Here is a 17,177-nt window from a genome sequence, read left to right on the forward strand (position 1 = left end):
GTTCGAAAATATAAAATAAACTTGCTTTCAATTTTCTAAAAATTTGTTTATATTTTCATTTCACTGACAGGAAATAATTTTACAATGGAATTCTTTTGTATTATATAATCCATGAACTGTGTTATAAGAGATTTTGTGATTGGAATAATGCTGTATACATTACATTTACGTTAATGTTTGATTACTCTAATTTCAATTATGGTTCTAACTCTAGTGTATTTTTATTAAAAAGTTAGTGCATTATAATGAGGAGTAAAGCTTATTCAAGCTTCTTTTTAAATATTGCAGTGTCACCTTGAACTCTATACTAAAGTTATATAAACTTTAAAACTCTTTGTTCTACAAAATTTATAACTTTTGATAAATTTATTGAAAATTTATTTATATATATATTTTTTTTTAATTTCGTTTCACTGAAAGGAATATTAAAATGTCAACAGAAGACATAGGCGTCTAATTTTTTTAAAGTCGTAAATTACAAAATTATTCGAAAATATTAAGGAAAACTAATAATTGAGACTAATACTGAAAACTAATAATTTAGGAAAGAATTGCTAGATAAAAATATTTAAAATCGATTTATAATAAGGATCATAGTTTAAGCTCTGAAATTTTTTTTTTTTCTTAATCAACTAGGCCTTTTTTAATCAACTTTTTTTTTCTTAATCAACTTAATCAACATCATAGAGACTGTCTGTGTCATGTTTGGCTTGTTCATTTTTTTTTAAGAGTTAAATCTATATTTTACATTCCTTTCTAAGAAAAGTATCGCCTGTATAGTAAGGTTATATCACCTGTATAGTAAGATAGTATCACCTGTATAGTAAGATAGTATCACCTGTATAGTAAGATTTTACGTAGAATCTTATAGTGCGTCTAATAGTTTGGCCATGGACGGCATAATGCTTTTATGAAAAATTGAAAGTTTATTTCACAAGCTTTTTAAAATTTGACATTGATAGTTATTGTATTAATCCACAGATATATAATGACGTAAATAAAAGGTGAATTTCATTTAATAATTTGTAGCTTCCAATTCCATTTACTCTTTTGATGCCAAACGATAATTCGCCTTATCTATAATAATATTTCTACTGTCCACTTTCTGAAGGAAGAAGTCTAAGTGTTAATAATGTGCCGTCCATTGACAGAATGTCTAGGATGTGAAGGCGAACTTACTGTCGGACAAAATAAAAGCATTTCCGTCTCTAGCTGCTCCTAATCCCTGAACCGACACAGCTAATCCTTTTCTAGCTTCTCACGATCATCTTTCGCTATTCTCCTTCTTCTTTTCTCACCCTTCGTCTAAGTATTCTTACGCCTCCCGTCCAATATATTCACCCCCTGTAGGCCTCTTTGCTTCTTTTTTGCTTACTGTTTCTTCTTTCAGCCTTACACTGTCGCGTAGTAAAAGAGTTCTGGGAGCTGCAGAGTTGACAGGCTTCTACAAATCGGATTGAAGATGGGCCGAGTTTTCCTCTCTACCCGCTGAAATTTTTTCTTCATAGAGAAAAAAAAGCTCTAGAACTATGTAATTTTATTCATTTATTAAATTATTTTCTTCTCTGAACTTGCAACTTTGTTTTTTCGTGGAATCTGTCCCCTTTTTTTAAGTTAATATTTTATAGACATTTTCTCTCTGGGAGGAAAAAATGGTCTAGATTTGATGTTGACATTTGTTGGCATGTTGCCTGGTGTGTCATTGAAAGTTATGACTCAATTTATTCTTTCACTTCATTTGATTTAAAGTGGTTTAGAAAATTCTGGATTTAATACATGTTGATAATATTCAGATAAGTTTAAGATTAATCTTATAATTAGCTGAAATGGCCAAATAAGATATGAAAAACAAATACGATTCATGCTCAAGGCAATATTAGGTACCGAATTTAATGTCATTTGCGCAGCCAGTACTAGGCTTTATTTTTATTTGTAGTCAGAACTTAATACTGTGTCCATGTCCACTAATGTAATTTCGACAATATTTTATCGTAATGTAGCTCCTTTTTCAAACTTTCATGTACAAAATTATAGAGAACGACAGTATTTGTCATAATCAAGGATTCGTTAAATTAAACATTTTTTTAGCCCTAGGTAAAGTAACATTCGCCTAATAGACTACCAATTTATGCCAGTTTTGCGAAGTCAGACTGATAGCATAGCAAATGCATACTATATTTTATCCTTTTTCAAAATTTCTTATGCAATATCAGGGAGAACTACAGTATCTGTCACAACTGAGGATTCACTATATTAAACAGTCATCTAACCCTAGATAACGTAACATTCGTCTAATGGACTACCTATTTGCGCCAGTTTTGCGAAGTCGGACTACTACCATAACACCTTAAAGTCTTCTTAAAAGCGTTAAAATTTTATTACTTATCTACATTATAGTAAAAATTTAAGAGTGTTTCCCTTGCGTTTGCGAATTTACTTGATATATTTCGTACTCTACGAGTAGAATGATTAGGCATAGAATAAGTAAGGACGCTTATGAGTCAAATGATAGGACGCAGAATAACACTGATATAAATTTACTTTTCTAGGGTTAAAAAATAAAGCATGACAAAGTCGCTCGTAACTGTCTGTCTTGTTTTTATATGCCAAGCTTATTTCGAACATCCACTTGGCGAGAAAAAGCCAACCGGTACAATTCATTAATGTTCATGGTCCAAGAAGATGGGATCTATTCATACCCTCCCGAATAGTGATTGTTCAACGAGATTCTGCTCTTGATACCCTTAAGGCTAGCTTCCGGTAAGCGATCGTGAGCACTTCGTGGAAATTTATGGAACAAATAAAGTTTGAAGGGCCATTCTGTAGGCTTGTGTCCGTCATCAGTTCGAGCGGAAAACTGGCCTTCCTCCTAATTCAGGCGTCGGTTAATCGGACTTCAATTTAGGGTGACTGATGAGAAGAGTATTACTTCTCTAGGGAGGGCTGAACCCCTACCATTCACCCTTAACACCCCCCTCCACAAATCTAACCTGGCTTCTCGCATAAATGCGCAATCTATGCAGCCTTCGCTTCCACGGACGGTTTGTCACTGCATACAAACTGGCTACTCGACGAGTTCTTGACATTCGTCTTGTCAATGAACGTTCAAGAGCAGCTGCTGCAACTGGCATTGATGGCGTATTGCATTGGTGAATTCGACACGCGAGGATGACTCGAGCCAAAGACTATTTTCCTTATTTATTTGGCGACTATTTACTTAAGGATAGTGTGTGAGGACGTTTATTAACAATATGGCTAATTTCATCAAAATAACATTTGAAATTTATTGATTCTTCCTGCGTAATTTTGTCTGTAAAATGATCCAAACCTTAATCTAAAGTTATATCATTCCTAGTAGATTTTCATGTAAAACTTTATTTTTCTTTATCATAGTTTATAGTTGCAATAGAGGAACGTAATTTAGTCTATTTTAAAATTTTATTCACTTGCAAACTCAAATATTCAATTTTTAAATAACTACGGATTTTATTTCCGACTTAATTACACAGGGTGTACCGTAATGAGCACTTTTAATACTCATTTTTACAATCATTTTTAAATAAATTGAGTCAATATTATGCGCATTGAGGGCTTGAAATTTATATTTATGTGTGAAAAAAGTGCAAAAATATTTTTAAACTCTGGCCAATTACTCTAGAGGTTAATATTAGCAAAGGAAGTATTAAAACATCTTAAATCATTTTATTTAAAGATGGAGCTTAAAAGCGGTTCATAGCGAAAAACAAACATATCTCAGTCTTAACTGACAGAATTCTCAAAATGCTTAATTAATTTTTTTTTTAAATTCTAAATGCATTTAGAAGTAATGAGTATTCAAAATTTAAGAAGCTTTGTAGGACCTGAAAAAATTTCAGTTTAGATTGAAAGGAAATGAGAGGAAGCTCTACAAAGCATTTTACGAGTCATGTACATGTAACAAAACAGTGTTATTTTAAGAATCGGCATGTTTTATGCTTAGATTTGTCCGTAATGTGTTCTTTAACGCATTATTATTTGCTGGCTATTGTTGAATTAGTGACAAGTGCTTTTGAGTACAGCACTCGCCACTGGTTATACTTAAATTTTAAAAAACATGCATATGAATTAATTTTTAATAAATTTTTTTTTTAATTGTTTTCAGGCTGTTGTTGAATCAGTGACAAGTGCTTTTGAGTACAGCGATCTTCAGATAGATGAAGGCAAGTCTGTAAGTCCGGACATGCTCTTCGACAAGAACAAAGAATTCTTATATGTTATGACAGAAAGAAGAGTAAGTTGAAAACATACCCTGTTTTTTTTTAAGTGAATAATTAAAATATCTTAGCAGCTTATTAGTTAATATTGCAGTTTATTTCCTGTTGTACAAACCAATTTTATAGCTGTTGGAACATGAAGGAAAAGTTCCTTGCCATTCTTTTCGGATGATGGGAAGATTGAATAGATTCGTCATCATCTTCCCTTTCTATGTTTATTATGGAAACAGCACGTTATTTCTTTCCTATTCCATTGCTGCAAGATTTTTTTTTTTTAGTTAGTCTCTCTAAACAAGTACGACGCATCACAAGCATACTATCAATTAAAATTACAAATATGAGGTATAATAAAATTTTTAAAATGAAGACATTCTGAATCATCTTAACTTTTATTTTATCCAAGTATTATTCTATCCTCTAAATTTAAAATTTTCTGAAAGCACTATCTATGATATATAAACAACACCACTATATAAAGCATGAGTCGATGGCTCAATCTTAGATGCACCAAAATTACCACACTGCTACAATATATCATATCTTATATTATACAATTTTATCAAAAACTGGAAAAATAGTTGTTGTGAAAATCATGCAAAATACAATGTGAAACAATAGGGAACTGGAGCTCTTAAATTTTTAATGCTCCAGGACTCCAGCAATTTCAGTGTATTTTACAGACATTCACGAGGTCTGTTGCATTGTAACACTATTGCCGTTAGTCAACTTGCTGTAGTAGGATTATTCTCGTCATTGAAATGCATTTAAAATCATTTAGGTTCAAATTTGAAGGAGGATTTATTAGATTCAAATCTTTTCTCAAGAATGAACAAATAACTCAACTGTGAATTAAATTTAATCTTTATTTTCTGTGCGAACTGAGGATAATTTATTATTTTCTCAATGTTCTTTTTTATACCAGAAATTTCAAACTGAAATTTGAAACTCAAAAGCACGCATAAATATATAGTAAAATACTCGAATCCGCAGCCTTAGCGGAGCTGAAGCGTTTGCTTCTTATTTGGAGCGAAGCTGGAGAATCGAAAATTTTTCGTCTCCGGATTCCAGCAAGGCAGTTTTAAATTCTTCCACATATATTTATCTATGTATATATTCCTCTTTGCCATTTTTAGATTCAAATCTTGGAACCTCTGAGATTAAAATCTAAAAATGTAACTTCCTAGAAACTCTTAATTTAGTATTCTCTTCGGCGTTTGCCATTTACAAGTACATTTTTTCAAGCTCCTTCATTCCGAAATAAATTGAATTAAAAACAAATTCTAGAAAGTCAGTCACCGAAACAGTGAAACATATATTTCTCCCGACCTTGCATTTTTGTTTTCAAGTATCCTTTTAAAGTTTCTTACGCTTATTTACTTTATTTTTCTTACTTCTACCGAAAGGTTTTAACCTAACTAATTGATGGCGCAGCGAAACCGCTTCGCTCAGCAAGAAGCCAGCTTGTACCCACTGAGCCAATGGTAATTACTTTCGATTTCAAACCTTCGAAAAATAAGATTAGAAGAAGATGGAAAAACTCTTCGACTCGGTACCCTTTGGAAAGATGCGTTAGCTTTTTTTTTCTTCTTTTTTTTAAGAGTTGCAGTCTCAGTTAAGGCTAGACGATCTGCTTCCTGAATTTTTCTTGGGCCCAAAAAGATGTTTACGTTGGTCGTTAGCGTGCACAAACAGGATTACTCCGCGGCTAGCTGTAATCTCTTTAGGTATCGCGATGATTATGCGAAAAAAGGTCTCACCGTCTAGATGTACAAAAAGAAACGTTGGAGAATCGCAGACGGGGCAAGAGGAGATATGAAAACATCGCAAAAATCGATCGCTACTATCGTTTTTTATTTCCCTTTTTGAAGGGATTCTACTTCCCTCTCTATCCCCTACACACAAAAACTTCAAGGAATAGACGTTGCCAACATGACTAAAAAAGCAAAAATTGCATTTCTAACGCCATCCTCCTTGCTTTTGGAATTCCATACATTTGGAATATGTATTAGGTTTTTGTTGCTATCGAAAATAGCCGAAGTCAAGGAGTTCCCCTTCCTTTCATTTTTTAAGATTTTTCTAGTTTACCCATGCCTCAAAGTTTTATGGGACAGACACCTAAAAAACATTAAAATTACAAATATCCAACAGATTTTTTTAAACAACTGCTTTCAACTTTTGTATGCATTTGAAATAATTTGTATACGTTCTCCTCATTTAATTTTGAAGTTGTTCAATTGATATTTTTCTTATTTGTTCGTATTTAAATATTTCTGAGCATCTCAAATGATTTCATAACCTCTACATGACTTTTAATTCTTTCTTTTACATATTTTCCCAATAAAAAAATCTAAAAATTAAGGGCATTATTGGCCTTTGTATATTAATTTTTTAAATGAACGTGGAATTTAATGTTTAGGCTTCAAAATTTTACGACTAACGTTATGATTGGAAGCAAAACATACCGTTTAACATACAAAATAGTTGTTTATAAGTCTCATAAGTTATATAACTGTTGTTAACATTCATTTTGTTAGCTTTTGCTAATTTTTTAATGTATTATGTTGAAGAAAGCGATAAATATTAACAACAAAAACCATAACACAGTGCAAAGTTGCTGCATTGATAATTAGGTGTCAAAATTGAACCAATTCTCCGTTCAAATTCATACCGTGAAATAAAGTAAAGCATTCCCGCAACAGCCCTTTGTGGACATTGAGTTCCTGGAGGTTAAGGCTCCACAATTTCACGACCAACTGCATGATTTTGGCATCGAGTTGAAGCTGGATCTAAGTAAAGGAAAAGCCATATTTTGGTCAAACTTTGCACTCTTTTAAGGTTGCAGCAAATTTAGACGATATAACGATTCAAAACGTTCCAAACTTTCTAACAATGTCATGTATGTAACAATGTCAGTTGGGACTCCGGTGTCTCTTTTATACACATTTTTATTGACGCTCTAATTACAAGCAAAAACATTTTTTTTTCTGATACAAAACACTCTAAAAGTTACTAAAAAAATCTGTTAAATTATCGGAATAATATTTATCGGATTATAAAATATTAAATCCCCAAAAAATTAATATGAATTTTTTTTTCTTTCATATTCAAGAATTTATTGTAACTTAAAGAAATTTAAATGATGAATAATTGTTTCTCTTAGATCTAAAGTAATAGTTGTGCAAATTTGAAAAATTGTTGTTTTGTTATGAGCCGTGTTGGAAGATTTTACCAGTAACGCAGAAAAAGACACCTTGGGTTTTTCTAACTTGCTGTTTCATACTGCATTCCATAACATAAAATTATTAAAATTCTAAATATAACATTTTTCACTTATTTTGACCTAAATTAATACAAAATAATAAATAAAATAAGAAAAATATGTTTAATAAAATTTCTGCTTCAAAGGGTTAAGATATGTACTATAAAACAAAGTTCACACAATTATACGGTTTTAATCCCATTCAAAAGCACTTTTTTAAAAACAGTAATAGTACCTGACTGTAATAATTTAGTACAAAAAAATGGTTCAACTTATCACCATTGATCGTAACAAATTTTAAGACTATCATGGTTCAACAAACACCAAAATTTCTATAAGTTTTGGCCAATTAAAACTAAGACAACGTTTTTGCGAATTAGGCTGTTTTAACTACAATCTCTTTAAAAACCACTTATCCGAAAATATTATCAGTCCCTGACTATTGTTTAAAAAAATATTTTTAAAAACGTGAGTTTAAAGTACAAAAAAGAAGAAAAATGTTGCGTGTTGATCTGAAGTACTCCCATTCTATATTCTCAGTGCTATCGTCAAAATTCACCGAGACTAGGTAGTAAAAAAGTAATAAAAAATGGCGGAAAATTCTCTCGTAATTTCTTTTTACAAATGCAGTAACCACATGATTTCAAAACTTTTTTTTCTACCTCGACCAATTAACTTGCACACGCGAATGCATTAGCATATTCATCGCATTCCGACCTTTTCACTAGCCAATTTTTATTTATTCGCGGTATTTACTTTTTCATTCTCCAAACGCCTGCAGGAGAGAAAAAATTCTCTCAGAAATGAGAAAATTGGGTTTTTCTAACTTGTATTTACCTTAAGTATACATTATTTTTAAAATTTTTTTTTTACCTAGCATGAAATCTATTTAACTCTTTGCAAAATGTAAAATTGTATTTTCTTAATTGCTAGTTTTTCAGTTAAATTTTTATTGCTATAACATTTTAAAATTGTTAATTAGTTTTAAAAAAACTTAAACTTTCGTTTTTAAATAGCTTTTAAGGAAATTGCTAGACTACCCATATAAATTCTTTTGAAATGTTTTATACATTTCGTGTTTTTGTATAATTTTTAACCAAGTTTTTTGAGCTGTTGTTTATAAAATTTGCTCGGAAATAAAAAGCAAATGTATGCAAGATTTAATGCGGTTATTTGTTGGAAAATAACTATTTTTACGTTATTGAATGAATAATGCGTATAAAAATAAGCTTAAGTAGTTAATTCTGAAGACGCACTGTTATGTTAGAAAAAGCTTCACGAGATATAATACTCTCAATATAGCACTCAATATATATATANAAAATATATATAAAAGAATCAACAATGATTTAAACCTATTGTTAGATTTTAAATAATTTTACTTTATTTAATGAAGAATACGTGAAAAATGAGCCTAAGTAGTTAATGCTACAAACGCACTGTTCAGAATGAAAAAGCGTCATGGAATACTCTGAATATAATAGTGCCGTATGAACGAATCAACAATGATTTTTACCCATTGTTTATTATTAAATACTAACAAGTTATTTTTTTTTTAGAAATAGTAGAGAGAAAGTTTGATTTTTAGTGTAATTTTTTCGGAATTGGTAAGTTTTTAGCTTATTTAGGGAAAACAAAGGAGAAATTAAATAGGAGCGAGTATAAAAAATGGAATTCTGTTAAAGAATGGTATGAAAAGAAGTTAAAAACTCTCAAATAGAAACTTTTTCGAGTAGGCTAACATTTGTGATACCATTAAAAATATTTTAAATTTATAACACCTTCAAATAATTTTCCCGTAAAAAATAATTCAAATTGTGATCTGAATATTTAAATATTTTTGATAACTTGAGCATTATTTTTATTTTATATTTTATATACTTTCGCTTTAAATCATTTCTTTTATTTTATTTTTTTTAACCCAAGAAAAAATCGTAATTCATTTCAAAGAATTCTTACATTAAAATAATGATTAAAATTGCAATGTTTTTTGCCAAGTTTTGATAAGATTAATAAACTTCATAAAGCTTGTGTTTTTTTAAACCACAATTTTTTATGAATTTGTATACCCTGCCACTTTACCCGCTTATAACTATATATTAAAAATATTAATTTCAAGCAACAGTATATTCCACTCCATTTTTCAAAAGACGAAATATGTTTCCAAAGTATATCCTCCCATTAAAATTTAATTTAAAACCAAAGAAAACATGAAAGCGTGGGATTTTTCATTAATAAAAATATGTATAGTAAGTGTTTCATATAAGAAAGAAGTAACTTCGAAAACTAGTTCGCTAACTATGATAAATTTAATTTGCGGTATAAAAAATAATAAGTTCTGCATTCTCCTTTATGAATAAATCTTATTTTTTAAGAATCTTGGAGAAGTTTCTAGTTGTATTACTACGTGTATAAAATAATGATGACGAAAAAATTCCTTCCTCAAATGGTAAAGCTTGATTATGCCAAGGAAGAGAGCTCTTTCTGAAAAATTAAATTAACGGCTCCTTCAAACTTCAATTGGATAGGGAAGCAGCTAATTGCTGTGGAGAGCGCTAAGTCGGTCTTAATAACCGACTAGGCTAATAACAGGCTTTTTATTACTATGCAAGGCATCGTCCAGTGTAAAATGAACGCGTTTCGAGCTTACTACTAGTTGTTGTGAAAATTATTGTAATTGACGCTCCGCCTACTGCCTTTGTTGTTTCGTGGTTACAGTTAACTGAAAGAATCTTTTGTCTGGTCTGGACCTTTCAATTTAGTGTCGTTTCTCCAAATTGGACCTGAATGTATTATTTCTTCTAATGTTATCTTTGGCCAGAAGCTGTACTTAAATACCCTTTAAGACCCATCGGATTTATATAGTTAATTACTGTATACTTATCGTGGCTAATTGTCTTTCCTTTTAAATCTTTTCAATTGATTCAAGAATTGTGAGTAAGGTAATAAAAGTGTATTATTCTCTAAATGTGTGAGTATCAATCAGTAGAGTTTTATTAATTCGTGTCGAATTAATACTTGGATCGATAGTATAATGTTGCGTTATTGCTTGGTTATTTTAAGGGAACTGAAGTTTAATATGCCGTTATAAAAGCCCTTAAAAAGCAAGCAATCTTAACAAAATATCTTAATATCTTAGCAAGCTAATCTTAAGCAAAATGATTATTATCATTTTTTTTTTAAAAGTTAGATAATGATTTATGGACGTGTATTAGTTTGTCTTAAATAATAGGGCATCAATAACGCCTATACGTTATTGTTTCAAATTCGTTGCATTTCTTCTAACTTGATAAAACTTAAAAGAAGGTTGCATTTTACGTGTAAACCATAAGTTACTGTTGCTCTTTTGTGTTTTCTGATACCTTATGATGTGTAAAATTTTGTGCTAAATAGATGTTCCAAAATTTGAAGTTTTGAAAAGTTAAATCGTATTTTCGTGATGATCTCTATGTACAGTGTGCAAAAGAATAAAATGAATAAGCAAATAAAATTAAATTTAAAAAAATAAAGAAACAGTACACTCTGAATAACTTTTGACTCCATCCTCGCGTTCTAGGACTCAATCGCAATTGGTCGAGGGATGGACCTTAAATGTTCCAATAAATTAATTCATGCGATACTTTAAGTTAAGAAATTAGACACAAAATATACTTTCTCTAAATAAACATACCTTTTCTTCTACAGATTCGAATTTCTGACCCCCAAATCTCAAGAATTGTTCGAGCGAATTGAAAAATTTTCTCACACAATTCTAAAATTCGTTTGTCCAATGATAAATCCTTATAAAAATTAACTTTTAGTAAATATTTATAACTTTTTATTATTTTATTTAATACTAGCGGAAAAACTTTGAATTGAAAGGTATACAATTGAAATAATAATAATAATAATGTCCTTCTGAATTTCCTCCTAAATAAGCTATTTTTACAGCAAAAAGGTCGGATTAAATAAGTTTATTTTTAGTTACAAGAGGAGGGATAAACCTAAAGTTTTCAAACCATACTAACTCAATATTTGAAGAAAAAATCCTACATGAGTAATTGAAATTTTCTTTATTTGTTTGAAATATTGGGATAAGGGTGTTATTTAGAAGCGTCTAAATATTTAAAGAGACATAAACCCACCACCCTGTTAATTGTGAATTTTCACTCTGATTTTGCTCAATTTAGCTAATAGAAGTTTAAACTTTAGTTCATCTTTAATCCAATGTTATCTAAATTAATATTAAATTTGCATAATTTAGTGCATCCCCTATCATTTCACACTCTCACTCCAACTATACATCGAAAATAATAAAGGTATAAATACCAAAACTCAAAAGGTAAAGAAAAATCTTGAATTCCTAACGCGTTGGGACATGTACCTGCAGGTGTTTGCGAGAATGCGGCGAAGCGAGTATTTCAAAGACCGCACCGTTAGATGGCAAATTCTCTGAAAATAAGCTGTCAGGAACGGTCGCTATATTTTCCAGTTCTTTGTTTTGAAAAATACTTTTTTTTTTATCCTTCGTGGAACATCCATTCCAATTTTTTTCCTCCCATCCCTGCTAAATTTCCTATTACCTATCTCTCCATTGTCTCTCTTTGGTTCTTATCATCTGCATACGATGGTTTTTGAAGGAAGTCCTCCTGTTGGATAAATGTTGAAAAGGCATGGCCTCTATCTCAATATATATATAAATATACATATATATTTTTTTCATTTTCTTTCTCTATTTCTTGATCCTTCTTTTTTCCCTCCATACTTCTTCTGTTGCAGCATCTGCGAAGAATGGCGAGGGAGTATGCGTTACTAAAAAGAAATGCTGCACAAAGTAATACTTCAAGCGTGAGGGAGTTTTTTTTTTCTCCACTGCGCATTATTTGTATCCATTGTAAGCTTGATTTTTCCTTCTTAATTTTGTGAGTACGCTTTTCATTTTATGCCTGGTGAACTTCGAGTTAAGAACTGGAATGAACCAGCGCGTTTTTCTTGAAAATAAAAAAAAGTCCCCCCCCCCCGGAAGAAAAAAAAATCATAATTGAAAATTCATATTTCTTCCCCGTCTTTGCTGCTTAAATCTGGAATTTCGTTAAACCTATAAAAAATGAATAAATAAATTACCTCATTACTACTCACTTAAATATTTTTTTTTATTTGATTTTTAAAATTCAATAATGTGTACTAATTGGATTTAATAAAAAATACAATTTCATTCCGTAGATCAAAACATGGCAAACCTTACGCTTTATTTATGTTCTGATTTAAATTTTCTCAAATTTATTTGCGGCTTATGATCTTTCAGAATTTATAAATTACAGAAAACTTATGAATGGTAAAATTACGCGTAAATTTAAACACAAATCTCGATAATAAAACCTCATAGAATAATTAACCTGTTCACACTTCGCCTCGTAAACCCAATATAAGCGCAGTGATACACCGTAAATTTTCTATATTTCTTCCAGTTTTAGGAAGCTTGTTATTGTTGACATTCATTCACCCATCCATATGAGGCAAATGCTTACATTGAAAATGAAGCAGTTTAGAGGCTCCTCACTATTTTATCTGTATGTTAAGGAGCTGTTGTTTGTATTTCAATATATAGTCTTCATTAGAATTTATATCACTATTTTGTTCGATCTAATTGATCTTTTTTCAAATCAAAATGTAAAATAACATTCACTCACACTTATGCTTAAATAATACTTAAATTGTCATATGAAAAGAATTTTCCTAGCGCCATCTATAGACAGGTTTGGTCACCGTTGCGCAAGCCTTAAACTGAACAGAAATAGACAGATGAGATCGTATTGTAAAACTGAAATATTAGCAATCCAAAATAATTTGAAGCTGAGTTAGTAATTTTTTTTTCGAAGTCGTTTTAAATAAAGCTTTAATTCTGAGAAAGAATTGTAAAACGTGACATTTAAGTAGAAATTTCGTCTGCTTACACAAATTTATTCTATCAAGTCTTTCAATTGGACGATTTTCATTTAAAAAGATGTTTCTTTATGTTTTAAAATTAATTTGTTCACATTTATTTAATTGCCATTTAACATATCCTTTCACTGAGATTTTCCTTTGTAAAATATTGATTTGGGATATCAATAAAAAAATTCCTGGAGTCCCATAAAACGTTGAATATGAAATATTGTTTTAGAATTGTAAGTTTTCTCGATCTTGAGTTTAACATTCTTTTGCAATGTTTATAGATTCTCTCTGCATTTTCAATCCTCAAATTCGAACCAATTAAGGAAATCTACACATTTTTAGGGACAATGAAAAAACAACTTAAATAGTAGTTTTTAATAATTATTCAATGTAATAATCATCGGAATTGCTTAAATTACTTTGTATAAAAGTTTACAGAATATTTTTTCAATCTATTTATTCTTGTATCAATAGTGAAAAAATTAATACCTAAAAAAAATAACTTTTAAAATTTAATTTTATTTTAAAAAAATCATAACTAAAGCTGTGCTTAACTACTTTAGAAAAAGTTGATAGTTGTTAACTTTTTAGACTAAGTTAAATTTTGCTACCTATTTTGATTTAAAATTACATAAAATTAGTTTTGAAAATAGAGATCTAACATTACAAGATCATATGTGAGTAATCTAGTGGAAGATCTTATTAGTCCCATTTATGTTCTTCATGTTAACTTATGCTCTGTATTTTTTACTAACAATGAAATATTTCTATTATCGAAGTTAGTGTCAAATATTGATAGACAATTTATGATAGGCAGTAAACATAATGTAGCATTTAGAGTGTTGGTTCTATCTCTTATACTATTGTAGCTTATAGGCCATTAAAGTAGTAATATATCATCTATTATTTATGTATGTATTAATGAAGCACGTTCTGTGCAACATTTTCTTATGCAACTTTGAAAACATTTTTCTCAAAAGCACACTTTGTAAAGTATCACTCATAGTTTCTTAAGTTTTGCTGAACGAATTATATTCTTCTTTAGTGTAAATATGTTGCTAATTACGCTATACCATGAATAGAAATAATAAAATTTACTTTCAAATTTTTGTGATCATATCCAAGCATTTTTTTTTAAAAATAACTTATTAAATTTTAATTTTTTTCTCTTTTTAAATTAAAAAATTGTAAAAAAAAAATTTTTATTAATAAATTTGGTTATTAAAAAGAATTGTAATGTACTCTGAAATATTCTTAATTAAATGTACATATTTTCAAAATAATTTTTTTATTCAATATTTGTCCATAAAAGGAGACTTCAAAATAGATTGGATTTTGTTTTCTTTAGATAAATACAGGCTCCAAGCATTATCATGAGTATTTAATTTTGAAGTTGGAGCAGTGTGGCTGCATCCTGCTCTTAGAGATTTAAAATTTATTTGGGTATATTAACTTCAGTACAGCATAAATGTTTATAACTAAAATTATTTTTCTTTTCAAAATACTGTATGCATTTATTTTAACCCTCATCTAGAACTATGGTTAAATGTTTATTTTGTTGTTAATGATACATCAATTATTTAGGTAACTATGGTTAAAGTGCAAGAATGTTTAGTTTATAAAACATGCAGTGAATGCCTAGAAGCCCAAGATCCTTATTGTGGTTGGTGTTCTTTGGAAAACAAGTAAGAAATATTTTTTTCTTAGCATTTTTGAAAAAAAGCAACATATATTCAAATACAAAAATCATTTTAGTCTGATATCTAATTTTTTATTTTTTTTATTTTTACATTTTAAAATCTTTTCTATTTTTCTTATTATAAAAAACATCCTGTATAGTTAACAATACTCCAAAAAGAACTTTTAATACAAATTGGGAAAAAAAATTATTTTTTTTTTGTTCCAATTACTTTTTAAATCCTAAAATAAAATATAATACTGCTTCAGAACTGTGAAGCTGTTTTATTTATGCAAGAAATTCTTATTATCTACTTTTTTTCAACTTAAGTGTCTCACTGTGTATGCTATTCAGTAGAAAAAGAGCTGTTGTTAATATTGGATTACTCTTTAAATTCTAAAATGAAATACAATTGCTTCAGAACTGTGAGGTTGTTTTAGTTTTACAAGAAACTGTTATCAACTTTTTTTACATAAGTTTCTCACTGTGTATGAAAAAGAACTGTTGGTATTGCAATCAATGATCTACTAAAATTTTGATATTTTCTAAAACCATTCAGTGTTGGACCACTGCTTCAAATTGAAAAAAACCCTGAACGTGAATTGCTTTATTCACTTTATTACTTTTTTTTCCACCAAAAAATGGGCTTGTGGTAAAATACATTACCAATTTTTATAAATTTTTTTTATTAATTCTGGTAATGTCAGAGCCATTGAAAAAATCCAAGCATTTGTTTTCTTTCTTTTAATACTATTAAACTCTTTTTTTTTTGTTAATTTATTTCATTTTATTTTCATTTTGTCATTTATTTCCCAACGTCATTTCTTTTAATATTATAAGCATTAATATTTTGTAAAAAAATTTGCTGAGCTAAATGTTTCTTAATACTTAATAAATTCATTTTTATGACATTTATACTATTGATAGATAACTAAGATTATGTTCTTTATGTATGTGTTGATGTAAAGTCTTTCAAAGATTTTGACCAAACAATAAACAATTTTCAAAGATAAACAATTTGCATAAGACCAGATAATCATATAGTGAAACTTTTAAATTATGACAAAATTAAACAAATTCTATTTTCTTAATTGTTATTTAATTAACACCTACACATAGAGAGCTAGAACTTTAGGTTGTAAATAAGAGTTGTGACGCACAAATGAGAAAACAGCACAAGTGCTTCATGATAGAATTCGAGAAAAGTTACTTGACAATTATTTTCTTGCTGATACAATCAATGCCAAAATAGAATTTCATATAACTGATAAAAGAAATTGATTTTTGAAAATAAATATTTTTTTGCAATATGTTGCTTATTACGCAAAAATGCTAAATATATAAAAATCTCAATTTTGCTGCTTTCAGTGTTTCCTCTCTTGCACAGCCGTTAACATCTATTGAAGCCTATATGCATAAAATAAAAAAAAATTTCAAATGTTTTTTGGTAAAATGTAGATTTAGTTTTTTTTTAAAAAACTTTTTTATTATAAATGTATTCTAACAATTAAGCTACAAGCAAATGATAAACGTTATGTAAGTCTTAATTTCTTGTTATTTAAGTTGTTTTTGTATTTTAGGTGTAGTTTAAGAAGTGATTGTGCTGAAGCTGCCCAAGATCCTTTATATTGGTTATCTTATAAAAGTGGAAAGTGCACAACCATTACAAGTGTTCACCCACCTCAGATACAGAGAACAACTGCCAGAATTGTAAGTATTAAACATGCATATTATTAGATATGTTTGTTAATTTTATGAAAAATAAAAAAAACATTTTAGAAAACTTGCTAAGAACAATGTTTTCAAATTTATTTTATTTAAGAAAACTCGAATTTCCCTAATGGGTCTTAAAGTCAGTTTTTATTAAGGATTTCTTATCATATAATTAAAATATTTAATGAATTATTTTACTACCTTAAAATAACCTTTGAAGTTAACTTTATGAATTGACATATTAATCTTCGGTGTTAATTGAACTGCTTTTCTATAGAATAATAAATATATACAAGAAGGGAAACTGACCTTATCCCAAATTTAATGCAGGTTTAAAAGGTTAAAAGAAAATTTCAACTAC

The 17,177-nt window shown here is 29.2% G+C and overlaps 1 protein-coding gene across 7 annotated transcripts in view; it reads left to right on the forward strand.

Annotated features, from left to right (window-relative positions):
- Positions 1-17,177, forward strand: part of LOC107443783 (plexin-A2) — a 275,694-nt gene that overhangs the window by 232,021 nt on the left and 26,496 nt on the right. For all 7 annotated transcript variants that reach the window (XM_016057758.3, XM_016057792.3, XM_016057769.3 and 4 more), the window contains 3 exons: positions 4,142-4,270; positions 15,010-15,110; positions 16,684-16,813. In XM_016057758.3, coding sequence (XP_015913244.1) covers positions 4,142-4,270; positions 15,010-15,110; positions 16,684-16,813 — 360 coding nt within the window. The remainder of the gene's footprint in view (positions 1-4,141; positions 4,271-15,009; positions 15,111-16,683; positions 16,814-17,177) is intronic.

This window comes from Parasteatoda tepidariorum, chromosome X2 (assembly GCF_043381705.1).
Source record: "Parasteatoda tepidariorum isolate YZ-2023 chromosome X2, CAS_Ptep_4.0, whole genome shotgun sequence".
NCBI classification, from domain to species: Eukaryota; Metazoa; Arthropoda; class Arachnida; order Araneae; family Theridiidae; genus Parasteatoda; species Parasteatoda tepidariorum.